Here is a 13,380-nt window from a genome sequence, read left to right on the forward strand (position 1 = left end):
GACTGAAGTTTATCAGAGCACGTCACATGACTGGGGGCACTTGAGAAACTGACAATATGTCTAGCTCCATGTCAGATTTCAAAATTAAATATAAAAAAAATCTATTTGCTATTTTATAAAATGGATTTCAGTGCAGAAGTCTGCTAGAACAGCACTATTAAATGATGTGTTTTGGAAAAAAACATGTTTTCCCATAACACTATCCCTTTGTGGGACAGTATCCTTGTGGGATGTATCCCACAAATATGGTGGAACAGAGACTGCCAGTGGTAAACCCAAGGGTGATGATATTGATGCAAGGTGGGTGATGCTTGGGGTGGGACTATAAAGTCGCGAGGCAGTTTTCGTCTTAGTGTTATGGCCCAGACAACTGGCAACCCTACTCCAAATAGATAAAACACATACACTAGGTACAATATTTAAGTTTACATCCATATAAAGACAGCGCCACCATCAAGTGGTGCAACTAGAGTGCGCTGGGATCCCCTGCAATAAAATCCTCAGAGGGGTCCGGCACACTTCAATCCCCATCCTTCCGCCCACTTCATGTCCTGCTTAAAAATATACACAATTCCCATTAGCAGGGAACAGAGTCCATAAAAGGAGAAGCCTGTGTTACTCTAAGCAGTTCTCTGGGATTCCAGCAAGGATACAGCCATTCCTCCTCATACAAGGTCAGCATATCAGAGGTAAAGAGATTTTTCTGATTTGTTGCGATCTGTTTATTGGGCTGATAATTGGAATGACCAAGGGTACACACTAACTGCATACGTATATAAGGAATGATGCAACCCCATATGCAAAATATATAGATAGAAGGTACCTTCTAATTCTATTACCATATACAGGTATGGAACCTGTTATCCAGAATGCTCGGGACCTGGGGGTTTTCGGTTAACGGATCTTTCCATAATTTGGGTCTTCATGCCTTAAGTCTACTAGAAATTCATTTAAACATTAAATAAACCCAATAGGCTGGGTTTGCTTCCAATAAGGATTAATTATATCTTAGTTGGAATCAAGTACAAGCTACTGTTTTATTATTACAGAGAAAAAGGAAATCATTTTAAAAAATTTGGATTATTTGGATAAAATGGAGTCTATGGGAGACAGCCATTCCATAATTTGGAGCTTTCTGGATATCGGGTTTCCGGATAAGGGATCCTATACCTGTACTTAAATATGTATGTATGTGGATATGTATAATTTATATGTATCATGCTATAAAATACACTAGTCAAACATGTAGAAGACAGCACCGTTCAGGCATATATGTTTAAAAAGCCTTTATTAGCTTCTCATGGCTTTGATCTGAAAAGATCCAACATTTCAGGCCAATGCTCAGCCCTTTTTCTATTTTTATATATTTTGCATAAAATGCACTAGTTTCAATCACTAAGGACCCTGGTGACACCACTGAGCATGAATTATAGGCATATACTTTATAATGTATTTATTGTATGTGTATATATATATATATATATATATATATATATATATATATATATATTGGGGATAATCCAAATCCAGGATTCGGTGCTGAACCCTTGTGTCTGGCCAAACCAAATCAGTATCCTAATTCGCATATATACTACACACTTAACCCGAGCATATATATTTCCCCAGGGAAAACTTCGTTTCACACTTAGGGGGTTATTAACTAAACTCCAAATGCAAAAATCACGAAAAAATTTTGATTTTTTTAAATAAAATCGGGCTTTTAAAAAAATCGCGAATTTTTCGTAATTTATTAAACCCCGAGGGTGGAAAAGTCTGAATCAGAAAATCCGGTATCTCAGACCTGTCGAGTTTGCATATACAGTAAGTCAATGGGAAAAGTCACAATGATTTTTTTGATGTGCGCTGGGTTTTTGGCAACACCCTGAAGTTTTCGGGCAAAATTCTGAGTTTCAGGTGAAAAATCCCCAAAAATCATGAAAATCAGATGAAAAATCAGAAAAGAATTTTCTTGCGCCAGTTATCACATTTGCTGAAAATAACGCTATGTACACATTAATGCCTGGTTTACTAAACAGTGAAATGTACGAAAGACAAAATTAACGCCAGAAAATTCGCAAAATGTTTCCGCCATTTATATAGTGGTGGTAATTTATTTTTTCACCAGAAAATTCTCAAGGGGACAGGAAATATCCCATAACACTTTGTTTTACCCATCATTCTGTTCCTGGTGCCATTCCTGAAAAGAGAAGAGAGAAGTGACAGGATAATCAAAGATGATTTGGATTATTCTTTTGTCTGCCGCTACAGCAGCTTTTTTCAGCTGAAAGACAATTTATTTATGTATATATTTATGTGTGATTTGTGTATGCGTGTGCGTGGGTGGGTATATACAGTATATATCTACTGTATATATGTGTGTGTGTTTGTTTATACAGTATGCAGATATGTACATACCCTCTAGGGTAGATTCCTGCAGAGAACCGATTTTTAAAGCCCAGACCCATGAACTGGACTTGCAACCTGCATTTTTACCCACTTGAACCCGCTGCCTTATCCAAACCACAATTGCCTAATCCCCAACCCAATGACCAAACCGGAAATGGCATCATCAGGAGTGGGTGGAGCTGAAAAAATGTTTAAAGAAGTAAAATATAGATAATATACATATTATAATATACAATAAGAAATATAAATAAGACCAGCAACCCGCAGACCCATATGCGACAATATTACCACCTGCTTTTTTTGCATGTAACCTGTGGGTACCCCACCCGCTGCAGGACACTACTCGAAAGATGATATTTAAGTAATAAGAGCACTAAATAACTGTGAAATTAAAGGTTTCCAGAATTGGTCCATGCTAATTAATGTTGCTTATTTGAGGGCCATGACTAATTAATAAATTCATGGCTTACTATGTGAAACCTTCTCTTTTTTAGGGACATGGAGATACAAATCTTTTGCCTTTTGCTCTGTTATGGATCCATGGCACAAGAAGGTAAATACAGAAGTTGTCAGGTATAAGATCTTGGGAAAAATTTATAATTAAATTGTGTGTTTTTTGTTTCTGGGGGTTTTGTCAGTGCAGGTGTATGGGATAACATGACTAGCTGGATATTATGGAAAAACCAAGAAAGAGACAATAAGGCCCTTAGAACAAGGTACATTTCAGCATCAGCCACGTTGCACTAGTCACCCTCTGACATAAGTATTTGCACCCTAATCCCAAATTGCTTCTAATAGAGAAGTCCACCTACAGTATGTTTGTTCAACATTTGATGGAGAGTCAAGAGAGTAAGGTCCCGACTACTACTAAAGTGATGCCTATCCTGAAATGAACTACTATGATGGAAACAAAACAATTTGCCGAGGCAGAGTACAACAAATATAAACTGAAGAGTACACATACAATATACAACTAGAACTTCATTTGTATAAAAAATACCCAAATCTACACCCTACTAAATATCTGTAGAAATAAGTCAAATCAAGTGTTCTTGCTGTGTTGTTTCTTGAAGACGTTTAGTTGATTTGACTTATTCATCCAGGTCATGGTAGATCTGTAGAAATGAGAATCTTCGCAAACATACACCTTGCTAGATTTTCGTTGTTGTGACGTTAAGTTTCTCTTTTTAAAGTCATCCTTCGTTTCATTTTTTTCTTAGTAGTTTTTTTTCTCCTTTGGCCATAATGTTTCCAACTGTATTTTCTTATTTGTCCCCACATACTCTTTCTCTTCCTCTCTAGACATGGATAGAAGTGTCTTCCTCTTCCCCATGCAGTCTGCTGCTGATTATGTGGTTCTGACACCAATGGTGACTGAGCCTTTACGCAAACTCACTGTGTGTTTGAGGAGCTACACAGAAGGCAGAAGATATGCCTTTTTTACCACGGACACACCAAACTCACAGATCCACAATTTTGTTTTCTTCCAGATGCCAACAAGTAATTGCATATCAAATTGTCCTTCTTATATCTATTTGAACAATGCACACGCATCCTTTAATGTAAAGACAGACACTCTGGAGTGGATACACAGGTGTGTGACCTGGGACTCTGATACTGGAGTTCTACAGCTTTGGGTTAATGGAAAAGTCTCCCCTCGAACAGTACTAAAAAAAGGCTTTTCAATTGATCTTCCGAACGGTATAACCCTGGGTCAGATGCGGAGGGCTAGTTATGAGACTGGATGGGATTATCAAACTTCATTTCATGGGGAAATAAGTGACGTCCATATGTGGAATGAGGTTTTGTCTCCTGAGACCATAAGGCAGGTTCTGCTAAATAATAGGGATATCAATGGGAATGTCATTAGCTGGAGGTCTCTGAAATACACAATTAAAGGAGATGTCACTGTCCAACCCAAACTCCAGTGTAGATATGACAGTGAGTCTGCCAGCTCACACTATCAGTGCTCTATGGATTAATGGAATTGATAAAACAGGTAGAACAATGGCTTTCCAACTAATGATTCTTCAATGGGAACTCAGTCTTTCTCATACACCTGGTCCATCTGGTGTGTGTCAGTGGGGACTGCATAAATCAGGCTGGTAGCACTATAACCTTTTTTAAAAAAAGACTCCCAGCATCCCACCAGATACTGCAAGGCTGTCCTTTGATCATACTTGATGTTCTTAAAGGGATCCTCTACCCAAAAACAGTTTTTGCACAACAGATGAAAATATAATTTTAAGCAACTTTGCAATATACATCCATTCAACACTTTTCAGTGGCTTTCAAATTATTTAAAAGGAGACCTGTCACCCGAAATTTTTTTTTTCCAAATTCTAAATAAGCTTTAATTACACAATATAAATTATTTGAATTGTGTTTCCTTTGGTCTAGGGATTCATAATTATAGCAAGCAGGCAGGAGCCATTTTGTAGACACTGTTATTAAGACAAGCCTTGTATCATCTCAGAATCTTGTTTGTGCACCAGAATGGGGGACCTGATGTCCATCCCCATGCCCTGGCTACACAATTAAATGGTGAAGAGAACTGGGGAATGTGGGGAGAGCAGTGACATCTAGGAAGTGCTGAATGGAAAGTGAAAGTAATTGTCTGCCCCGCCTCTATGCCTAAGGCATAGAGGAGGGGCAAGCAATATTTGATTGACAGCTGCGATTTGTAAATGAGTTTACAACAACTATAAAAGCTTTAATAAAAATAGAATTTGGATTTCATGTTTAATTTGAAAAGGACTTTTATCATACAGCTTTTTATGTCTGTGTGACAGGTCTGCTTTAAAGCAGTGTCAGTCTCACTGACCATTCGCTGCACTGCTGGCTCTGACTCTTGAAACAATGTTGCCAGCTCATTGAAGCACCTTGAGGCGATTGTTTTAAGATTCAGACCCAGAGGATAGAAGGGGATAAACATCGACTGTGATAGCACTTACACGTGACTTTATAACCACTGAAAATGTATGATGAATGTATATTGGAAAGCTGCTTCCAGTGATATTTTCTGTCATTATGCAAGAAACAGTTTCGGGGTGAAGATTCCCTTTATGTATCAATTCTTATATAATACAATCTGTATTTTATTATTAATTATCCTTTGCACCATGTAACACTATATTGTATCAGCACAATGACATGATATATGGTCATATTAAGGAAATGTAACAATATACTCATTTACCAATAAAATAGCATTAAATGAAATCTATAAGTGTTGTGAGCAGTGATTTATTTACCCTGCTGTTGTCACTCCCACGTAATGAGGTCATTCACCTTAAAATTAAAGAGGTGCAATATTGCTCCCCTTAGTATCACTTATCAAGCAGTAAAGCCCTGGGGATGCTGAACTCTGCACAAAGTGCTGGATTGAATATCCCGTGGTACTGTAGGTGCAAAGAGAAGTGACAGGGGCTCCTAGGCTTGGAATTTCAGATGCAATCTAGTTTCTAGGGCTTAAATTCCGTAGCAACAGGCAGCAGGTTGGAATTCAAATATCGATATGGCCTCAATAAGCAATACAAGTCAAGAACAATACAACTTAAGACTCTGCTCACTCAGCTGGGCCCTCACTTACAGTTGGAGGAAGGGTTAACAACACTACAGTTCCACCATAAAAATCATTTTCAAATAAACGTGGTCACTAGTGGTTCATTAAAAACAAATTAAATGCTTTGTTGTGCAGGTGAGACACTTCAGAATGGTGGGTGCTGATTTGGATGGCACAGTATAAATAATAGCTCTCAAGACACAAACCCCTTGGATGCTTATTTTTGAATTCCAGGCTTGGAGGCAAGTTTTGGTTGTATAAAAACCAGTTGTACTGCCAAACCCAGTTTCCTATAGGCTGCCAGTCCATGTAGAGGCAAACAAATAGCCAATCACAGCACTTATTTGGCACCTCCAGGGACTTTTTTCACATGCTTGTGTTGCTCTCCAACTCTTTTTACATCTGAATGTGGCTCACTGGTAAAAAAAAAGTTTGGGGACCCCTGTTTTGGGGAGATGTTTGGCTGTGACTGGGTGCTCCAGTAACTCTCTAAACAAACTTTTATTATTGGTTTCCTTTCTGGAACATTGGTCTCTATTTATAAAACCAACTTGCTTTCCCTTTTGAGAAACCTGTGTATTTTTTCTGCCAACTGGTATATGGCATTTTGTTTCTTCTCATTGAAAAGCTTAAAGGGCATGTAAAGTCAAAAAAAAAATAAAATCCCATTTTTACTTTCTTTAATGAAAAAGAAACCTATTTGCAATATACTTTATTTAAAAAATATGTACAGTTTTTATAAGAAACCTGACTGTATGCAGTGAAAGTCTCCCTTCTGTGGATAGGAATTGTCAGACGGCCCCTAACTGCTCTGCCGGGAAACAATCATACTTATGAACAGCAGGGGGAGCTCCCGCCTTACTTCCCAGCCATTCTCAAGCAGCTTTGTTTGTTTCTCTGTAGAGCAGTTGGAGACTGAGTAGAGATTTGTATTGGATTTTATTTTGGCTTTACATCCCCTTTACTGTTTCCAACTCCAGCTGCAGGGACAGTCTTGCTGTATCGGCTTCTGGTAGATATTATTTGACTTGTGCTGTTTTGATAATTTATGACGATCCCTAAGCAGCTCAGACCACACTGAGCATGTGCACAGTCTTGGTCTTGCAAAGATGTTTAACAAAGTAACAAGATAGTGACCCCCTGTGGCCAACTTTGAAAGCATAAATCATTTGTTTGATTAGGCTTGTGGTGCAGTAAGTTCATATTTATGTTTAGTATACAAAATACAGCATTTCTAGCATTATTCTATTTTATTCTTTACTTCCCCTTTAACATGCTCTAGAACTGTTCTTTGTTCCCTTTACTTTGGGTCTTGCTTCTAGCAGAAGAATCAGACTTTTTGTAACTTTCTCCTTACATACCAGCCAAGACATCATATTTTCAACAGAATAAAAAATATACTTATTGGAAAGCACACTTCCTTACTGAAAGAAAGACAAAGAGTACTGGTGATAACCAACTCTCTAGAAATGGGTAATATAAATCTAGACATGTCAGGCCAATCAGTCCTGAGGATGGCAAGCCCCCCTAAACTTGTAAGATAATGGGAGACTCCAGACACCAAACCAGCTCACTAACATTTATCCTTTTTTAAAATAAAACTGGCACATCTGGCCTGAGCAAAAATGTTATTGTTTTTGCTCACCTGGATACACGTAACAACCAACCACCTGTGATTTTTTTTTTTAAGTTTGAGCCAATAGAAGTATGAAGAATTTCAATAATGTGTAATAATATTGTGCAACTCCCAGGGGCACATTTACTTATGGTTCGAATATTGAGGGTTAATTAACCCTCAATATTCGACCGTCGAAGTAAAATCGAAGTCGAAGGATTTATCGCATTTCCTGCGATCGATTCGATTAAATCCTTCGAATCAAAAAATTCGAAGGATTTTAATCCATCGTTCGAACAATTTTCCTTCAATCAGAAAATTGTTAGGAAGCCTATGGGGACCTTACCCATAGGCTAACATTGATGTTCGGTAGGTTTTAGGTGGTGAAGTACTTGGTCGAAGTTTTTTTTAAAGAGACAGTACTTCGACTATCGATTGGTCGAATAGTCAAACGATTTTTAGTTCGAATCGTTCGATTCAAAGTCGAAGTCGTAGTCGAAGGTCGAAGTAGCCAATTCGATGGTCGAAGTAGCCAAAAAAAATTTGAAATTAGAAGTTTTTTTTCTTCTATTCCTTCACTCGAGCTAAGTAAATGTGCCCCCCAGTGTCAAATCAAAAACGATTGGGAATTGTATCTCAACAACAGCTGAGGTCTAGAAGTTGGCCATCCCTAGTTTATGTTATCACTCCCAGATGGAGGCCCTTTTTGACTTCATTGATTTTGGCTTGACATTTACCGAACTAATCGGCCTCCCAGTCCATACATACAACATGCAATTTATTATACATATACAGACAGAACCACCACCAGAAGTTTGGCCTCAAGGGGTTCTATACAAAAATCACATCTGGAACCTCCTGGGAACTTATAAAGTGTATTTGTCAATGGGCCACAAACATGAAGGAACCCTCTGTGCCGTATATGGCTGCTCTGTTTAGAGATTGAGCAAGTTGCAGTGAACTTGACTCAACATGTTAAGCCAACTCCACCCAAAAATTAAGATTTCTGGGAAATGTAGTTGTTCCATCACTGAATTTCTATTACAAGTGTTGGGCACAGACTACAAATCCCACAATTCCCATGAGTATGTAGCACTAAGTATATAAGGGGGAGCCTGAGTTTCTGTAAGCAGTTCTCTGGGATTCCAACAAGGATACAGCCATTCCTTCCCTATTCCTCATACAGGCGCTACACTCACAATATACAGGTAAATAGAACTTTCCTGTTCATTTTCTATCTTTATTGGGCTGATAATTTGGATAAAACAGTATTCATATAATGATATTATTCAGACTGTTAAAGCAGAACTGCAACTATCTCTGTTTTTTTAGGTGAGTGTTCCCCATGTAAGATTTGTATTGCCCAGATGTGGCTGAACAACTCCCAGCATGCGTTAACCATGAATTGGAATTTAGAGGATTCTGGGCTTTATAAGCTTTATAACAAAAATATATGAATAGGGATGTAGCAAACTGTTCGCCGGCGAACTTGTTCGCGCGAACTTCGACCGTTCGCGTCCGCCGAATGTTCGCATTTTGAGTTTGCGACCATTCGAATTCCTTCGACCGCTAAAAATGGAACGATTTCCATTCGTTCGAACGATTGTAAGCATTCGATCGAATGCTTCGATCGTTCGATCGTTCGATTAAAATCCTTCGATCGTTCGAATCGAACGATTTTAGCGGGTGTTCGAAGTTTTTTGCCGGTGTTCGCGAACGGCGTTCGCGAACACCAAATCAGCAGTTCGCTACATCCCTATATATGAATGATGTATCCATGTAACTATGGTATAGTGTTAGCTGAACACTGATTTAGCCTAACAAAAAAGAAATATTAAGTTTAATACATGGATATATTTAATTCTCGTAACTAGAGGATGGGCCTGTTTGGGAAGCTCCACCTCATAAAGATGAACAAACAGTCCCCGATCTGTGTGATGTGGCAAAAAGTCACATGACCTACGGTATGACTTATCAGAAAAAAGATTCCATAGACAGAGAACACTATTTGGCAGAGCTTTATTGCTACCTGATGGTACATATAGATAAATGTTCCTAAATATATATATATATATTTTAGTCAGGTCCTTCCCCTGAGTTCTGTTGCTCTTGAATAAAAGATGATGGTAGGAAAGTTGGAGCGCCCCTATTATATACAATATAATATATTATATATATATATATATATATATATATATATATATATATATGTATTAAAATATCTAATAATCACTACACAATTACATATGTACTGTGCACTTTTATCAATCCTGCCTCTCACATTTCATTCACGTTTTCTAACTCTCCGCCTAATCCTAAAATTAGTACCTGCCCAAATTAATTAAAAGTGATGCCCAGCCAATAAATCAATTTTTATTCTAAATATCTAATGGAAAAAAAATAATCGAAGTGAGTTTTTAGGCCAGATTTTTCTACAACTTCATATATTTGTAAATGAAATTGCAACTGAAAGCAGTTTAAGTCTCTCCTTTGCTATCCCCTTCTCAGGCTGAACGACTACAATTTATTTTTAAAATCAAGACTCAGGCTCCCACAATGCCTTGCACGTTAATTTTATTTTCCTTATTTTCAGGTCTTTTAATGACAGAACATGCAAGGCATTGTGGGAACTGGAGTCTTGGCAGTAGAAGAGCTGACCACCATAATGTTTCAGAGTAGTCAGGGAATTGTAAACGACAGAACAAAGAGAAACTACTTCCACTAGAAATACATTTAATTAATATTTACTGTTTTTTTATTAATGTATATTAGAAAGTTGCCCTTTAAAGACACTCTCTAATATTTCTTAAAGAAAAAGTATACATTTTGGAGATTTACAGCAAGTTTCTGATCATCAGTTTCATACTACATTCAGGAGATGAACAATGACTAGTTATTCTGGGGTGTCCAATATATTGCATTTAAATACAGCATGAACATTCCCATGTCTTCACTTGAAATAATAGCCGTCATTGTGTTCTATTGAATTAGCTAGAAGAACCCTGACTCTCAGGTGGAGTGTGGCAACTGGGATTGTTATGTTGTTGCTTTGAGAGGAGAACATTACAATAGTATAAAAAGATAGAATTGAATTAAATTCATGGCTTATTGCATGAAACTTTCTTTTATTCAGGAACATGGAGATGCGAGTCCTTTGCCTTTTGCTCATTGCTGGATCCATGGCACGAGAAGGTAATTAAGGATTGGCAAATCCTTTCATTTGTAAAATGAGCCCGAGCACATATTGCATTGCTAAGTAGGGAATTGCAGCATCACAGACTAATACTTGCCTAATACTTGTTTCCACCAGGCACTATCAGGGTTGGACTGGGCTGGCAGGACACTGGCAAAACACCCGGTGGGCTCCGGCCCTCGTCGGTCCTGCCGGCACAGAACCACTCCCTGCGTGAAGCCTTCCGACCTCCTTCCCCAGAAGGGGCTTTGCCCTGGGGCATGACCACCACGGGGGGGGTGGGGTTGGTGGATCCCCGGGCAGCAGCCACAGTGGACCCTGGGTCCCCCAGTCCTATACAGGTCTCCTTTTAAATGTTTTCTTATAGTTGCTCCATATTAATTAATAGTTGCAGCGAATTTATGATTGAATGCAGCCTGTTTGGGATTTTTCCTAATTATTTAACTTTTAGTTTGTCCCTTTTTAAATTGTTAATCGTGTAGTTTGGGACCCTCCTATCCTAGCAACAAGCAAGTCATTTACATGACAATAATAACAATGACAATGTTGCCTTAGAATGATTTTTTTTACTGTTTTTTCCCCTTTTGGCTGTAATATTTCTAACTGTAATTTCCATCGTGCCTCCTCTCTAGACATGGATAGAAATGTCTTCCTCTTCCCCAGAAGTTCTGTTGCTGATTATGTGGTTCTGACACCAATGGTGACTGGGCCTTTAGATAAACTCACCGTTTGCTTGAGGAGTTACACAGAAGGCGGAATATATGCCCTTCTTACTGTGGGCACCCCAGAGTCACGGATCTGCAAAGCGTTTGCTATCTTCTACAACCCAACAAGTTTTTCCACACCATACCATCCATCTTATATATATATACATATATAAACAATACACAGGTACCCATTACAGCCAAGGCAGATATTCTGGAGTGGATACACATGTGTGTGACCTGGGACTCTGACACTGGTGTTCTACAGCTTTGGGTTAACGGAAAAGTCTCTCCTCGCAGAGTAGTGCAGAAAGGTTTTTCTATTGATCTTCAGGATGGTATTTCCCTGGGTCAGATGCAGATAATATCTGAGTTTGGGTGGTATCGGCCTATCAGTCATGGGAATGAGTGGGATCATTATACTTCCTTTCAAGGGGAAATAAGTGACGTCCATATGTGGAATGAGGTTTTATCTCCTGAGACCATAAGGAAGGTTCTGCTAAATAATAGGGATATCAATGGCAATGTCATTAGCTGGAGGTCTCTGAACTACACTATTAAAGGAGATGTCACTGTCCAACCCAAACTCCAGTGTAGATATGACAGTGAGTCTGGCAACTCACACTATCAGTGCTCTATGGATTAGTGGGATTGATAAAACAGGTAGAACATTGACTTTCCAATTAATACTTGTCTAAAGGCAAACTGTGTCTTTTATAATAAGCAAAATTGATGTTAGGGAAGAGGAGGCTCCTGACTTATCGGGTTGGGGACAGCGTATATCATAGTATGTTGTCCCTAAAAGCCCTCTTTAAAAAATATACTTCTCTGCATCCTGGATGTAATTGGATGGCAGGACCAGCCGGATGTATGTTCCTAGTATATCTAACAACTGCTATAAAATATTTGATTTTTTAAACTTTTATCTATGTTTTACTCTTAAAGGTTCATTTGATTCTGAGGTTCCCATGGCATACGCCCTCTCTGCCCTATCTTTAAACCGGACATCAGTATTTGTAGTTTTGCATTCAAACTTGTGGGGTTTCATACAGATAGTAGCCAGGACCCCCAGAACAAAGAAGCAACATCACTAACCTCAGACCCAATATTGACCCAGTTATTTTATTCAATGTCCATGGGAGGCACATTTATCAAAGGTCGAATTTCGAATTAATGGGAGTTTTTAAAAACTCCCATGAACTCGAAATTCGACCAAACTAAATCTATTAAAAAAAATCGAATTTTAAACTCGGGCGAATAGGATCGACCCGAAAAACTTTAAAAAGTTTCAAAAACTCGATTCAAGTTTTTTCTCTGAAAAAAACTCAAATGTCGGAAGGCTGCAAATAACTCCAAATTGATCCCAGGACGTCTCCCATTGACTTACAGCAAAATAGTATTTTCATGCTGTGAGCTCCCAAACATACCCTGTAGGGACCCCCCTCTGCAGTTATTCTACAGCCTGTTCAGCAGTTTTCAGCAAAGCTACTGGCATAGGAAGGGTTATCTTTCTCTGCAAACAAAACGATTGTACTGCCTGAATGAGATGACAAGGTTGAACTTGGATTGAATTATTTTATTAAGAAATTATTTTACATTCTCCTTTGCAAAGACAACGGGAAAGGCACTCGGCCCAAGTAAAAAAGTGCATGTTATTTAGATATACAAATAAGCACAACACAATGTTGTTATTATCATATTGTGTATTTCATTATTAATTATCCTTTCCACCATGTAACGCTATATTGTATCTGCACAATAACATGATATATGACCATATTAAGAGAATGACAACTATATATTCATTTACCAATAAATGAACATCATGAGTGCTGTGAGCAGTGATTTATTTACCTTGCTGCACACAAACTGCTGGTAAAATATTGGAATATCGTGG

The 13,380-nt window shown here is 38.3% G+C and overlaps 1 protein-coding gene and 1 pseudogene across 1 annotated transcript; both read left to right on the forward strand.

The window, feature by feature from the left end:
* The first annotated feature begins 592 nt into the window (after positions 1–592).
* Positions 593–4,665, forward strand: XB5852574.L (provisional ortholog of C-reactive protein L homeolog). Its single transcript, XM_018231656.2, has 3 exons — positions 593–689; positions 2,901–2,959; positions 3,709–4,665. The coding sequence occupies exons 2-3, from the start codon at positions 2,905–2,907 to the stop codon at positions 4,386–4,388; spliced, it is 735 nt and encodes a 244-aa protein (XP_018087145.1). The 5' UTR covers positions 593–689; positions 2,901–2,904; the 3' UTR covers positions 4,389–4,665.
* Positions 4,666–8,713: 4,048 nt separating this feature from the next.
* LOC108699330 lies at positions 8,714–13,312 on the forward strand (annotated as a pseudogene).
* Positions 13,313–13,380: the final 68 nt, after the last annotated feature.

Source organism: Xenopus laevis, chromosome 8L (assembly GCF_017654675.1).
Source record: "Xenopus laevis strain J_2021 chromosome 8L, Xenopus_laevis_v10.1, whole genome shotgun sequence".
NCBI lineage: Eukaryota > Metazoa > Chordata > Amphibia > Anura > Pipidae > Xenopus > Xenopus laevis.